The sequence below is a fragment of the Telmatherina bonti genome (genome assembly GCF_933228915.1).
Source record: "Telmatherina bonti genome assembly, chromosome: 5".
NCBI classification, from domain to species: Eukaryota; Metazoa; Chordata; class Actinopteri; order Atheriniformes; family Telmatherinidae; genus Telmatherina; species Telmatherina bonti.
The window spans coordinates 25,739,145-25,755,281 of NC_136623.1; the positions used below are offsets into that span (position 1 = coordinate 25,739,145).

A 16,137-nucleotide genomic window follows, 5' to 3' on the forward strand; every position below is an offset into this window, starting at 1 on the left:
CGCTGGTTACTAAAACTGCCACTTTTCTGTCCGATGCCCAAACGCTCCCAACGCTCCTGCCACGTCTGGAGCGAGTGGCAAACGCGGCAGAAAAGAGAGGAGGGAAGCGGCGCTTTCCTTCCGGTCAGTTTGAATGATGGCGGATTCAGTAGAGAGATGGCATGGTTTTACTTAATAAATAAAGCTAGAGGATGTTGTCGTAGGGCAGTAATAGTCAGTGTTAATGCAACAAGAGCCGCACTCAGCAGAGAGCCGCTGCCGCCCCCAAACAAAGCGTTGCTAGGTGACGTATCCTGCTACGTTGCCAAATTAGTAACATTCAGCTTTATAGCAAGGAATGGTTATCCTAAATATTGCACGGAGTAATCGCATCTAAGCCCCGTGTCTGGGTTCACCACAGGAATCCTCCAGGAGCTGCGAGCTGATCGCTCTGATTGGTTGACGTCCCGCGTCGAGCGGCCAAAGTTCAGCTTTGCCCATCTCTGGCTTTTGACACGTGTTCCACGCGGAATTCACAATGAGCTTAAAAGACTTTTTAAATTTTCTGTGCTGAACGCGTGGAACGCCGACGCCCACAATGCTCAAAACGCGACGCGAGAAGCCCCTTGCCGCGCCTCCCCATAGACTTTACATGGAAACCTGCCGCTTTTGACACTCAAAACGCGTTTGGTCTGAACACACCGTAAAAGTTACCATGATTGACTGCAAATGGTACCTTCTCTGCATCAGTTTGAAAAGAGTTTGTTTGGCAGCACCCATTGGACTGACCAATACAAAATGCAATGAGAAATTCAAAGTCAGCAACAATGTGATAAAGAAAGCTGTAGATTTACACAAGCCAGCAACGCCACCAAAGCCATTTCTAAACATTGGGATATTCCAAGCTCAAACATTAGCTGTTAAAGACAAGTCCACAGAGGTGTAGTCTCTTCACGTAGGTTTAGAAGAAAAATCCAAACTGAAAAAATGGTTCGGTTTAGGATTTTTGTTGACCAACCAATCAGTGACTTCAGCTATATTTGGATGAGGGATTATTAGACACTGTCCCTGATGTATGTGTGGTGATAGTTGGTGACCTAAACAGTTCTGGGTCTTATCTGTCAACTTGAGAAGAGAGAAATGATTGCAGGTAAAGCTCATCCCTTATTGTAGTCTTTGGAGAGACAGACTACACCTCTGAGTGAGAAGAGACAAAGATGAGGGAGTTGTAAGAGACTAAAGGATCGATAACGTAAAAAAGAGTGAAAAATGCTAAGAGCAAAAAGGGGATTGTAGTTCAGACCACATAAGTTGATTGTTGGGTGTTATGTTTGACAGCACAACATAACATTCCTAAGACCACTGACAATCGTGCCACATCAGTGACAAAAATGTGCTCTTTCTAAACTCATCTTTTTTCTCTCTCTTTTTTTTCCCCAAGCCTGCAAACCTTCTCTTTTCCATGCATCATGCCACTTGTTCTCTAGAATAGCTTCAGTAGAGAGCTCTTCAGCTATTTTCAGTGCTGGGCCTGAATTAGGAAAACTTTAGAGTCCCATCGGGAACTGGTCTCATTATACCATAGTGTTAGTACTTTCATTGTACTGGAATCTTTCCAAAGGAGGCCCATGACCTATTTGCCTCCCAGCACAACAAGCAGGACATGATGGTAAAGCCCGTTCTTCAATTTATTATAATTAAAAAACATAAATAGATGAAGCTTGAATGGGGAGTTTTGGCACCTTTATATTATACCTTAGTCTGTGTAAAGTTTCCTAATGTGATTTTAAATTCAGAGAAACCTTCTGGTGTAATGGCAACAATGCAGAAAAGCACAGTGTTTTGGGTAAGAAAACTGTGCTGAGCTGAGGTTAATTCTGTTCAACACTGCAGGTAAAGAGAAGCATCAGTACAGCCTCACATATTGAGATGTTATGTAACTGTGAGAATACTGAAATCTGTTCTGATAGTGAGATTGTGTCATGTTTATTTTATTTATTTTTCACCCACAGAGCAGCTACCCTATTTGGGAGGACTTTATCACCAAGGCAGGAAAACTGCAGTCTCAGCTTAGGTAAGAGCATGATGGTGTGCATGTACAATATATTTGGTTATGTATGTTTTATTGATAAAGACCATGAGCATATAATATGAACCTTAAAAAAAAGACATATCAATGGTTTTGCTTTTCTTTTACATCATAAGAAAAATCTAATTTGTTAAGGAATATATCTGATATATTCTCAATACATTTTTAAAAGCTCATACTTACATGAAGTTGTGCTTCTCAGACAACCACTAAAGATTTAATCTTACTGGAAGGATAGATATGGCAACTGAAGAATATGTCTCCAAGAATAACAATTCAGAAATGTATTTAAATATATCATTGAGTTGTACCACCATTTCTTGCAGTGTTTTAATGGCACTCAGCTGAAAAAATAATCACTCCAGCTGCTTTATATCATAGCCCAGCTTCTAATAATTATATCACACCATTTGATCAAAATGCATACCTGTTTGCTTTTTCTTTTCTTTTTTTGTTTTCTGAAGCTTTATTAAAACCTTCGTCTGTCTATTTGAAAGGAGTCTTGACTAATATCAGGAGACTAAGTTGTTAAAAGCATAATAGATTTGTACAAACTACTACAATTCTTAGCTAGACATAGTACTGCTACTATTGCATAACATCTCCGGTACCTCATGTTGATATTCTCACTTCTTCAACTGCCTTACAGTAGATGTTTGTGGCAATTTGCATTTCATAGAACGATGTCCACTTTTTAAGTGGTCTTGTGGTATTTATTTAATGGGTGAGGACATTTAGACAAAAGCCCAGTCTCTTTACAACATTGTCTTGGGTCAGTGCAAGTTTTCATCCCTCAATAGTTTTCTTCAAGTCTGATTTCATTTGTCTTTTAATTACTGTAAATTTATACAGTTCTTGCCAAAATAATTCCAAGTCATCTGCTAACAATGGATGTCAATCCCAGCAACCTCTCTTAGTTGGTTTTAACTGGCCACGTGTCAGGAGACAAACAATTTATGACAGCTGAAATAAAAGCTCATTGTCCAACAAGTACCGCATATACAGACATCCTGTGGTCTGTATTATTCTTTGATTAACAATGCTTGGCATTTCCCTTGCCATTTAAGTTCCCCTATGTCTTCAGGCAGACAGTTGTGTGAAGGTTTAGTGACATAATGCCAGGCCCTATTCTTCCATTTACGTAGAATGAAGCCTGATTATTGTCTATCGTATTCAAGTGTCTTCATTTTTAAATATGTGACGTTGCCATGCTAAAATCTTGGGAGTATTTGTTACCTTGTTGCTAATGACTGGCTGTTTTACTGACTATTTGAGCGTAGATACCAAGAGTCTTTAAAAGAAAAAAGCAAACAGATTTACTTATTTCCAGACAGGTGGAAACTGTTTTTTCTGACTTGTTTCTTGTGAAAACTTCCCAGCCACCTACCCAATAGGAAGTAGGGAAAAGCAGCAAACATCTAAATTAAAGATAACCAAATATGCATGCTAGTAAGAGTTGCAACTTATTTATTGTGAGAATTCATCTCACATGTGCATGTGTGACACCAGCTTACAACCCCAACAGCAGATACATAATTTACAACTTTTTTTCACGTACATGCATAACAACTGCTAGTGAAGTATCTTCATTGTCTTTAACTTTATTAATCATCAAGTCACTTTCTTCCCAATCAGTTAGTTCTCCTGGAGTAAATCATTTCCTTAATTTCTTTTCAAGTTTAACGCCAATCACAGAAAGGCAATTGATATTTTTAGACTCATTTTTCTGTTTCCAGATTAAGCTTGGCCTCTGCCTTGCTGCTGCTAGGGATTGCAGCACATTATTGCCTATAACGGTGCCCTTGCTGCGTGTGTGTTAACTGGACTTGCTGGAGGTGATCTAAAATGTTCATGCTTGTTTCCAGCCACTACAAATGCTAAAATGGTCTTTTCAGCTATAGCACAACCCCCCAACCTACAGAGCTCTGTAATCTGTTTGGGGACTGGGCTACACAGAGGGACACACACACACACACACACACACATACACACACACACACATGTGCAATAAAGCACAAACACACCCACCTTCTCTTCTTGGTCTGGATAAGTTACCAGCCAGTAGTGGTAGCAGCATATGTCTCTGTGTGCAATGACGTCCAAAGGCAGTAAGTATGCTCTGTAATTTAGCCCCTCTGCTCCTGTCTCACAAAGCAGCCAGGGCATCAACCAATTACAGTGTTGGGGCAGTTCTGTCCTTTTTTTTCTCTTATTTTTAAGGAGTAATGACATACACATATGCTGCACATTGAGTAGAGGTTTGCAGGAAGAGCGAACAGGCTAGAATCCACCCTAACTTGTGTCTAATTAAAGCTTTCTTTGAACTTTTCAGTGAGGATGTTTATTTGACACCTGAATGGTAAAAAAAGACAACAAAATAACAGCTAAATATAGTTTTAGTTTGACCAAAACTGGCCATTTAAAATGCACATAAACATGTTAGAAGGGCAAACGGTTATATAAAGATGAGTTTCTCAATGTCAGACCAACATACCCAGAAAATGAAGTTGGAGATCAAATAACTTTTGCATGCGAATGCTTATCTAGATTGAAATTAACCATGGACTTCTGCATGTGTTCCAAAGTTTAATCATTCTGTGGCTTTCTGTAGAAAAAAGTAAATGTTAAATATGTAATCAATAAACCAATTGTCATTCACATATCTATTAATATAGTTTTTTTTCAGCTAACACAGCTGTCACAAGCTATAACCAAGCCGGCTATTAGCTATACATGTCCATTTTCATTCAGCATTTTCATAAAACATTTGCAGATTGGATCTTTGCCCTTATAAATTCTTGATTTTCTAGCTGTAGTCTCATCTGACAAGATCACCATTCAGGTAACTTAAAGTAAACCTCTGTGCTTTTTATTTGCCTATACTAACATGTTTGATTATCTCCCACAGAGAAATGCATGTCTGACAAAGTATTGTGTCAATAAGGCTGGTTTATACTGGTTCTGCGTCTGCGGCAGGTCAGGCCAGCATAGCTGACGCAGATGGAGTGTGTGTTTAAACTCGAGTGTAGGATCTACAGATGACACTAGAGCTGATCTCAGCCGGTAAACTCCACAAAACATTTTTTTATTTTGTTGATGGTTCACTTCTGTTTCAGCAAGAATCTTCTCTTTTAGGAAAACATTGCCAGTCAATGGCATTCATTCAGCCATAGACCTATATACATACATATATATCAATACATTCAGCAACAAGACCCAAACATCCGGAAACATGTAGTCACACTCAGACCAATCACAAGGCAGTGGTCACGTAGCCAGAATGCATTTCAGGTCCGAAGACATGCGTGTCGAGTTTCTGTGGAGGTTACAGCATAACCTACCTGACTCAGAGTATAAACCAGTCTATATGTTGGTCAATAACTCACTTCTGTGGTTCATGTATACCAGAACAAAGTTAGTGTTATAGTTAAAGTTCCAGGACAAACTAAATGGTTGCTCGACTCAGCTGTACACCTAAGTGTAATGATATGGTTAATCCAGCTATGTCACAGCTGGGTTTACTGGCCTCTTTCTTTTTAAATAAAAGTTTTTTTCTGGAATGCATCACAACAAAACTTTGAGATCCATGTTATGATGTAATTAAGACTATTACTCAATGGTTGTAAAACTTAGGTTAGTTCAAGAAGATTAATTGAAATATGTGCACAGTTTAGTTAATGAACAGTAAGGATGACACATGGCATACTAACACATTTAAATATATGTATGTATAAAGATATAAGTAAGCATGATTTGTAATAGGTTGCTGAAACAAGTTCATTCAACACAATCTCTTTCTATAATTCTACTCCAGTTGCATTCCAGCGTCTGCTGAACTAAGAATAGATGAGGCCAATGGTACTGAATGTATCATTGTCGTGAAGTGTACTTTGGGGTACTATGGCATTCTCTATAGGGAATTTAGGTTTGCGTGGTTAAAGCGTTGTAGAATGGATATCTCAGTCATTTGTCTTGACCCAAAAGCTGTGCAGATTTTAAGACCAATCGTAGCAGCCAGGTAAACATTGAAGTACGATACCAACTTAAAAAAAAACAAAAAACTTGTTGCCTTAGAACTCTTGAAGCTTTTGTAAAAATGTCAGAGCATTAACAATACCATTTTTTTCTGACTTTACAACCTTAGACACATTTAATAATAATAATAAAATAAATAAATAAATAAATAAAAATAAACCACTATTTCCTGTTTGTTAACCCACAATCAAATAAGTCAAAAGCAATGCTAAAAGACATGTTTTGAATGGATGAATTTGTTTGGCTCTTTTTTTTTTTCCATCAAAACATGAAACAGATAAAAATGAAGGACTATGGTAACTAGTTGTTCCCTTCTTCTCACTGTACGTGAGTGTTCTGCTGCTAGTGGAACTAAATCAGGCTTCAATTCACGTGTTCGACTTTAAATGAATGAGTATGAGTGAAACGAATATAACTACAAGTGTAAATAAAATATGATCCACAGACCAATGATTACATGCAATAAATTAGTAGAGTTGGATATCAGTAAAAGGCTGTAATGATGCCTGCACAGAGCTTTAAATAGAAAGGAATCTGTGTGGCTGCACGTATGTTTCTGTTTCCATTTGCAGGACACACCCATGGAGCTCTTGGTCAGCTCTACAACAACACAGCACTTGTTAATCAATACAATGTTAACTTTGAGCGAGTTATAAAATATCTAAACCCATGTGAAATAATATTTCGATTTATAAATGGGCTTTGTATCACAGTTGTTTTATGACTTGGTCATTTTCATCGAACTTACAAGCTTGTAGTAGGCTGCTGGGTGATAACCTGAAACCATAAGATCAGATTCAGCGGCTCAACATTAGGAATCTGCTCTTTTCCTGTGTATTATGGCTTTAATCTTTGTTTAATGGTATTCGAGTCTAAATGAGAGGACAATATTTAGCATGTTGTTTTTAATAGTATACATAGTTGATTTATCTGATTGAGTGTTAATGGAAATTTCCAGCTCACAATTTAAGAGTTTTCTTTGGGGCAATGGAAAAAGATGTTTTCACAAAAAAAAAAATATATCTGTGTCCTCAGGTTTAGAAAAAATTATGTTTTGTGGGTGGAGATGTTTTGGAAAACTTCTTGACAATTGTATTTTTTAGTGTAGAATGCATGACTGAAAAGAAGACTAGTCTCCTGCTTGGGGTGGGGCAGGTCAGGTATCACACACTCACACACACATGCACATACACACTCCAACCTTCTTTCATCTTCATACCTGCGATTGCAATCATGAGAGGTCTGTTGTTCCTGAAGTAGGCCAGTGTTTGCAAGTTAGCCAATCACCTGGCCTGTCAGTAGGCGGCCCAGATATTCAGTCAGGCTACAAGCAAGATGTTTGTAATTAAACAGAAGGTAAACTTACACCAATATTCCACTATTTTCTCCTAGTGAACTGTAATTAGCTTTTTTTTTCAGTTGCTATGTAGAATGAGTAATTTATGATGCACTTTGTACACTGTAATGATTTTGTATTACACTGCAATAAGAAAATGAATAAGGAGGTGTGAGATTAATACTGGCCATAGCCCCATTTTTAATTGTAGCACTCAACAGGGTGGAACAGCACTGATCCTTCCATTGACCTGTAAATGAGGCAAATTCTGTGTAATTGCATAGACATTCCTCACACAGCAAGGCATAGTCCAAGTTGTAACAAAACACACATTACACTGCAGTCCATACTTTTATTGTAAATTTATTATGGTGGATGTTCACTCTTTATAGGAGAAATGTGTGAACATACATTTAATCGAATTCTTATAGAATAAATGATTGCAGTCAACTTTTTGTTAATAAACATCTGTTTTTCTTTTTTGTCTCAGGGCAACAGTGGCTGCTGTGGCTGCCTTCCTAGATGCTTTTCAGAAGGTAGCTGACTTGGCTACCAACTCAAGAGGTAAGAACAGTAACCTCTGTAATAGTGCTATTAGGGTTGAAGTAATTAAGCGACTGTTTGACAATTGTGTCTCTGTTTGTTTTTGCATCTCTACTGTGGAAGTTCAGTATTTCACCCCACTGTGCTAAGATGTTCTGTGGGTAACTGGTTATATCGTATGGGTAGTAAATCCATCAGTATGCTGTTTGAAGCTCTCTTGTTGGCTTTGTCTTCAACCTCTACCCCCTTTTCTGTGCTTACTTAAGCCCACCCCCACCTGTATTCTAGCTCTACATCACCTAGCCTCTCTGCTAATATGCTTTAATTCTAGATGTATAAGAGAGCAAAAAGGTAAAAAGTGAGAGATCGCATCTCTCCTTTACTTGGACACCTCCAGCGATGCACCATCCTATTAATAGGAACTGAAACAGACATACACATTCATCACCCCACTCCCAGCAGTGAGAATAAGAGAGAAGAGAATGGAGCTAAAGGGAGGTTGTTGAGCAGAGGGAGTCATCATTCTCTCTCTCTCGTTCTCTTAAAGTATATCAGTTTTCTGTGAAGGGGTCAGATTCAGTTAGCCAAAGAGTGTTGCATCAGTTTTCTTATGTGCTTCCAACATTTTCTCTCTTGTTCTCTCTGTTTACTATATCAGAGGATACTTTATGCTGTATTGTTCAGACTCAGCTATATTCAGAGAGCTACAGTCTAGAGGAAGGCATAGAAATTAAGTTATGATGCGTTGCTGCCTAATAAATCTTTATCACAGGAAAATAACTTCTTCACATGACTGTAGTGTGATGGCATTACTGTAAGTGGTGATTATTAGTTGGACTATCCATATCAAGTGTCTGGCGTAGAGTACATGCCAATGCACTTTTGTTGTAATGTTATGTCTCAATGCTTGCATTGTTTACACTCCAAAGAACTTTAAAAGTGCTCTCCATGTGTGTGTTCCTCAAAAATTATGGCTAGAAACTGTTTTATGATGGATTGGGCCTTTGTCACTTTCACTAGCTCTAATTTTTTCTGCTTTCTTTTTTTTTTTTTTTTTTTTAATCAACTTGTGCTATAGTTTTTTTTATGTCAATTTGAGATGGAAATCTAACTTTAGTCCCACCAAACACAAAGATTGTACAGTCCATTGAGTTTGGACATACTGCAGATACTACTGTCTGATTTTTTTCATGTCTTGCCTTTTCATGGTGATTATGGAGATAAAAGTCTCTGAATTAGCTGTCCTTCAGCAAGGACTAATTGCTGCTAATGACCAGAGTATGTTAGAGATAATAACAATGATGTTGAGTAAGGATAGCATGTTTTATGTTTACTCGGTTTTTGGGAAGCTTTTGAGGCATTTCATTCCTCAGAAATGTGATAGATATTGGGGTCAGTCTTAAAAGTGTGGAAAAAACATCTATATACCTGGTATAAGATTTGATAAGTAATCTTTCATCACTGGATCAAACTGGTCTGTTGGGACACATTGTTTCTAAAAAACAGTTTGTATAATTGTTCTCTTGGAAGGATGGAGTCTGCTGAGGCATCAAATTCTTTACATACACCTTTAAAGCTGCTGTTGCCAGAAGCAATGCATTTTTATATCTAGGCATGTTTTTAAAGGACTATAGTCAGAAGAGAAACTGTTGTTTGACATTACATTGCCAGCAAAAGGTAGAGCCATAAATATATCCAGAGATTTGGCAATGCAAAAAGGCTTTTTATCATGACAAATGAAATGTCGGCAGCCTTTGGATCTGGTCGTGTAGCTTTTTAGATATTGGCGGTTATGATGGATAGTAAAGATTCAAGGCCTGATCTGTAGACTGGCCAGACTTTGACATCTGAATGGTGGCACAATTCCACAAAATGAGATGAAGCCACTTGGGGACTCTTTAACAGATTTATCATTTTGGAAGTCTGATTATAAACATTGCTGTCAGAATATACATATGCAAGTAGGTAGGCCCATTTTTTAAAACACATTTAGAAGGTCAAACCATATTAGTTTAGCTAGGTTTGAAAATGAAAAAATCATAATAAATCTTTTTACATAACATTTATTTTTTAAAAAACGTCTTCTTTGAAACATTTTCATTCCTCGGTGTGTGTTGATTACTTATTACTCTTAAATTCCGTGACAAAAGTTTTATTGTTTTGTTGACAAGTCTGCTGAAGATAATTTTTCTCACACGGTCCAGTAAATTTCTCAATTTCAGCTTCTTTACATGCTAGACAACATGTAACTGTCTATTAAATGTGATTGCTCACCTCACAGTCCTAATAGTTGCAAAATTGTAGACATCAAGTATAAATCAAAAGAAAATTCAAATCTGCTTTCTGAAAAACCCCTGTAATTCCATTTTGGTAATTTTCTTATTTCCAGAAAATTACATTTATTAAGATTCCCCTTAGAATTTGTAAATGTGTTTTATAGCAACATATTTTCAAATTAGATGTACATTTATCAAATTTGAATTTAGCTTGTGCAGTGTTGTTATTAGCGTTTTTGGAGCAGTTTTCAGGGATCGGTTTATGGCAATGGAAAATATATTTAAACACTGCACTCTTTTAATATGTTACCAATATCAAAGTGCATGTCCTCAGTTTATTCAGGTTCAGTTAACGTCAGCTTAGGAGTTTAATTATGGGCTAAATGCTATGATTTAACAAGCAAGACAGTCTCTACTGGATTTTAGCAATTCATACTATTTTAATGGATTAATGTGAGCATGATGCATACAGTTTTTAATTGAGCAGAATTTTTCAGCTTAATTATTGGTCAGATGCTTAACTTCATATAACTGGAGTCAAAAAATTGTAGTTAGAGCAACAGAAACAATGATAAACTTAAAATATTTCGAAAAACTTCCTTTCCACTGTTGTGGATACAGACTCTGACATGGCTTGCTTTGGCAGAACATACAAACCTGGTGGAACTTTATGCACAATGCAACACACACAAAGATGACTTTGAAACCTGTCTAACTCTGTTCTCCAGCTGAAAGATTTGGACTTTTCCATCCATTGAGCTTTCTGTAATTTGTCACCTCGTCTAGTCTGAAGTACACTGAAGTGCCCGGGAACTTCTCCCTTCAGCTGCTTTTTATACTATTTCCTAACAAATCTGAAAGAGTTTCTTTGTTAAATGTTTCTTGTTAATTACTTAATTCATTTTCCTTTTAAAGAATAATGTATTATTTCTTTAAGTCTTATTCCCTTTTTTCCCTCATCCAGCTGTTTTATGCCTTTTACTTTTTTCTTTACAGCACTTTATTTTAGCAGTAGGTACTGAGTGTGGATGCCTCCGCTTTGGCTGCATAATCTGTTTTCAGAATGGATTAGACATTTTTTAAGCATAGTGTAAACACTGGCCGGCTGGCCATGTCTGTCAGCAGTGGGTTTTTCAAAAAAGTAACCCGATCACCCTTTTCTCCCAGTAATCCTTTAAGAAAGTTTACAGTGTACATCAGCTTAAACCTTCTGCATATTTTTTATGCTGTCAGGTCGACAAACCAATTCCAGCACTTTGTAACAAACACAAAACTCAAAAACTTAATAAAAGTAAAGGTTGAAAACATAGTTGAGGAAAAGGTTGGCTCCCTGCTTCGCTTTATATATTCCATTTCGTGTACCTCTTTGTGTCTCCCGGCTTCTTTTACATTTTTCCACCAGAGTCTCCACAAACAGATTAAATCAATACACATACATACATCTTTCTGATGGTACAAACACCCCCCCACCAAAAAAAACAAAAAAAAACAAGGAGGGAGCAGTAAGATGTAAACAGCTGTTATGTTCTGTATATGCGTAATTACAATTCTCAGTTTTCATCGTTTTCGCATTTCTGGTAAATACACACACCAGGCCAGTGTGTTGTACACCTTTAGAGTTGCTGTTGCCAGTAGCCGTGTGACGGTGTTTGCCCTAGTTGGTCTAACTGTATTATTTGATTTAAACTCATGTGAATGTACTGATTAAACATGTGTTCAGTTTGACTTGTTAGAAGTGCTTAGACATGACAAGAAACAATGCCTTTCAGTGCTTCACAAAGTGACAAACAAGTTGTTGCCTAGTGATGTCTAAATTTGTTGAGGAAAAAAAAGTGTGATGCTTCTGCAGTGAAACTGTAGGTAATTACACCAATAAGATTACAGTCGAAGTTGCTATGATTTGATTACACAATGCTATGCTTTTACAGTTTATAGTCCGCCTGGATAGGTGTGTTCTGGTTCTTTGATTCTTTGATTTGCCAGTGTTGAAACTGACTAATTATTGTATTAGATTATTTCACAGATTCAATGTGTTGGACACATTTGTTCTGAGTGGGTCATCCAACTCTATTCAGTCTTAAACACTTGGGACGGTGTTGGTCAGTGGTAAAGAATGAGACAAAGCCCCATTGAATCCACGAGCGAAAACGGGCATGAGAACAGAAAATGCAGAGGAACAGTTACAGTGGTGAATAATCCTCTCTTGTTTCATCAAACATCACTTCATTTTCTGTGTGGATCCCCCGCTTTCCTTCTGTTTTGTATCAAATTAAGGATGTGTCATACTTTCCATTTACGCATAATAGACATATCTGTTTCTGTGTGCCCGTTGTCTGTTTTTAGCTTGATTGTCTGCGTATCCCTGTATGTCACAGTAATATCATATCAGGAACTGAGAAGGTGAGTAGTGAGACTGCTTTAAAATCAGCCAATTAAAAACTGCTGACAGCAACACAGACAAACTATCTCATATTAGGCAGCAGTCAAGACGGTTAAAAATACTACAGTGATGTTATCAACACCCCGTCTAAGAATTACACATTGTTGGTCTAAAACTAAATTTTGTCAGAGGCTTTTTAACAATCATTTAAAGCCAAATGCTTATAAAGACTTGTTTTGGGAGTGCTGTTCCGTTGTGTGCGATATATGTGAACACAGCCAAAGTCTAAAGGAAGAAGAAAGATGTCTTTGTATTCTGTCAATCACATAGGCCACCAAAAGCCAGTTTTATCAGTTAAAAGAAATACTTGAAGGCACTTTTTTAAAAAGTATATTCCTGATCCATGTACAAAGTCCCCTGATCTGACTTCTGCTTGAAGAGAGGAAACTTGGTTTAGATGTTTAAGTTTAGGATTGTACTCTGAATGGCCATACATTAAAGGGATCTTTAACATATTTACATTTGCTTTTTTTTATTCTGGCTCATTGCTAGTTGAAAACCACATGCTCACACACATGCACACATAATTTCTCACACTTCCCAAAGGATAATGGTTTATTACCAATTTTTAATAAAAGGGTTGTGTCACACATGGGTTGGCAGCTGTTGGACACTGTCTCAACATGAATTGTGTGCATATAGTATATGTACATGTGTGCCTGCATGTGCTTGTCTGCCTAAGTTGTAATATTAATCCCAGTGGTTCTGTCAGCAGACGTGGTGATGGCTCTCTCTTTGGACAAGTCTGAGTCTGTAGAGATGAAATATACACCTGCTGCAAAGCTAGCATGTACAAACCTGCTAGATCTGTTTGGACCTAATGGAGTTTCTCACAAATGTGTGTGTGTGTATATATATATATATATATATATATATATATATATATATATATATATATATATATATATAGTCCACTTATTGCCAATGCCCACCTAGTGATCAGTATCAGCTTTTATTTGTATTTTAACCACTATTTTGCTAAACTGACAGAAGCTGATTACAGAAATGTAGGAATGGTTGGGTTTTACTCTGAATTAGTGGAGACGAACAACCAAACCAAAACATTGCTATATTGTTTGGAAGCAGCAGTTTGCCTGTATGAGTAACGTGAACTGATCCAGGCCTCCACACACATTAAGAGCCAGAGGCAAAGGGTTGTGGAGTTAACATGCTTAAATTTTGTTCATGTCCTTACACGCAATCCTAAATCTCTGATCCAAATCTAAATCTCTTCTACACTGTTCATGATATTAACACAGAAGTGTACAGTTGTGTTTGTTATGTTAGAATTGTCAGGAGAGTGTATATAATACAATCTAATAACATAAAGGCTGAGCAGGCCATTCCAAACTTCTTGTTCTACTGTATTTTTTCCAGTTTGTCCAGCAAAGTGGTTCCACTACTAGTTTTAAGCCAGAGCTCAACTTCATACCTGACTGCCAAATCACTGGTTTTATACCCAAAAAACTGTTACTGAAATGGTGGCAACCCTCAAGTCCAGAAACAAAAAAATAGCCTAATTCTGAGTCTCATAGTAGGGTTAAGGAGAAAAACCTCATTAATATGCATTGATGGCCAGTTTTAAACCCTGTGACAGTGTAGAGTTGAGTCTTAGTTCAACAGAGAACAATTGAAATCTGAGTTTCCAGGATGTGGATTCAAAGTAGCAACATAAAAACATGAGCTCAGTGTTATTCTCTTTTTTTGTTGTTTCATATTAATTTTAGCCAGATGGATTCATCAATGTTGCTCATTTTTGTGAACCTGTGTAGAGCAGCATTCAAGATGGCTGTTTTTACATGAATTTGTAAATCGCATTTGCAGCTACACTTATAAAAATGGCAAGGTGTTTGAATTATCATCTGTTATTTCCTCTGGCCATGGAAAACCAAACCAGTATTTAGCCAAGTCTTAATAAATCCAATGGCTCTGCTATCTTAGAACCAGCCCTTGAACCATTTCAGTCAAGAAGTGGCAAAGGTGACTGGTGCATCTTTTCAACCTCTTCATTTATTTAACCACTGAGTGGGCCACTACTGCTAACGGGAGATGATGTTCTTAGAAAGGTTAAAAATGGCCTTGTCTCTTCATACTAGTATTTGTGGGAGTGTTGGTGTGTGTGATTATGGGTACATTTTTGTCTAGGAGACACTTAGGGTGGATTCACATAGTGACTCTAGACTCTGTATGGTTGGGGACTTGCCTTAGTTATATTCAATTCAATTCAACTTTATTTATATAGCGTCAAATCACGGCAATGCCATCTCAAGACGCTTTACAGACAGAGGGGAAAACATAATGAAGGCCAGTTATAGGGGTTGTATCAATGCGAACCGAGATAACTATCGCTGTTTTTATTTTGTCTCATGCGAGTATACTGCAGAAATTCACTGCAACAATGGGCGCAGTATTGACCCTTGGCACAATCGCTTTGTATTTACCCACAATGCAAACTTTGCCAAATACAGTAAGTTTTTTTTTGTAGTCCTCTTCCTGTATTTGGTTCACTTTGATGCGGAGTGAGACCTGCATTTGTCGGCAGGCCGAGTCCGCTGACAGAATTTGTTTGGTGCATTCACAGTTCCCCAAAAGAAGTGGACTTTCTGAGCAAATGGACGAATATTTGAATCATAAGGCTGATGTAAATATGCCCTTAATGTTGAGGCAACTGCCACAGTGCTGTCTTCGAATTCTTTAGCACAGGGGGGCCCAAAGTCTGTCAATCCTTGCTCCAACACACCTGCCTTTCATTAAATGGATCCAACAGCAAATGAAGTTCTGGACAATGACTGACTAGTTTGAGTCAGGTGTGTTGGAACAGGTATGCATGGAAAACCTGCAGGATTGTGGCCCTTGAGGACAGGGGCTAGACATCCCTGCTTTAGCAAACATTTGTATATCTGTGTGGACACATTATATAATGTGTGATGGTGGCTTTGCAAGCTTACAAGAAACAGTACGAAACCTAACAGGTATGTAGTCTAAAACAAAAAAAGTTTTATGAATTTCTGCTTGTACATGTTGACTGGTGTGACAGGCAATGTGGTCTTTTTGTAAGGTGGCCCCTGGTTAATAAAATCTTTGTGGAAAAAAAAAAAAAAAAAAATCATAATGACGGCTAAAATAGCAAACATTATTCAAAAAGTTTTAGTGTTCAGCAGTCGTCTCGGGGAATGGTGTAAAATTCCAGATGTCAGCAAAGATTTACTTTCTACTGTTTTCAGTCATCTGGAAATGCACTTGATGCCGCTGCTCTTCAGGTTGAAAGGTGTCACATCTGCTATTTGTTATCTATGCCAGTCACCTGTGCGGCTGCAGATAATATCTTTACATGCTGGTATTATCAGTCTTTTTAACTTTGTAGTCAGTGTAATTGTTCCTTTAAAGTTAATAAAAAGGTACAATAATCAACTTTCAGAGCAAATGTCTCCACAACACA

General features: G+C 37.5%; 1 protein-coding gene across 3 annotated transcripts in view; it reads left to right on the plus strand.

The window, feature by feature from the left end:
* LOC306756041 (protein MTSS 1-like) overlaps window positions 1-16,137 on the plus strand; it is a 55,782-nt gene that overhangs the window by 2,168 nt on the left and 37,477 nt on the right. For all 3 annotated transcript variants that reach the window (XM_079240663.1, XM_079240665.1, XM_079240664.1), the window contains exons 2-3: window positions 1,992-2,053; window positions 7,930-8,003. In XM_079240663.1, coding sequence (XP_079096789.1) covers window positions 1,992-2,053; window positions 7,930-8,003 — 136 coding nt within the window. The remainder of the gene's footprint in view (window positions 1-1,991; window positions 2,054-7,929; window positions 8,004-16,137) is intronic.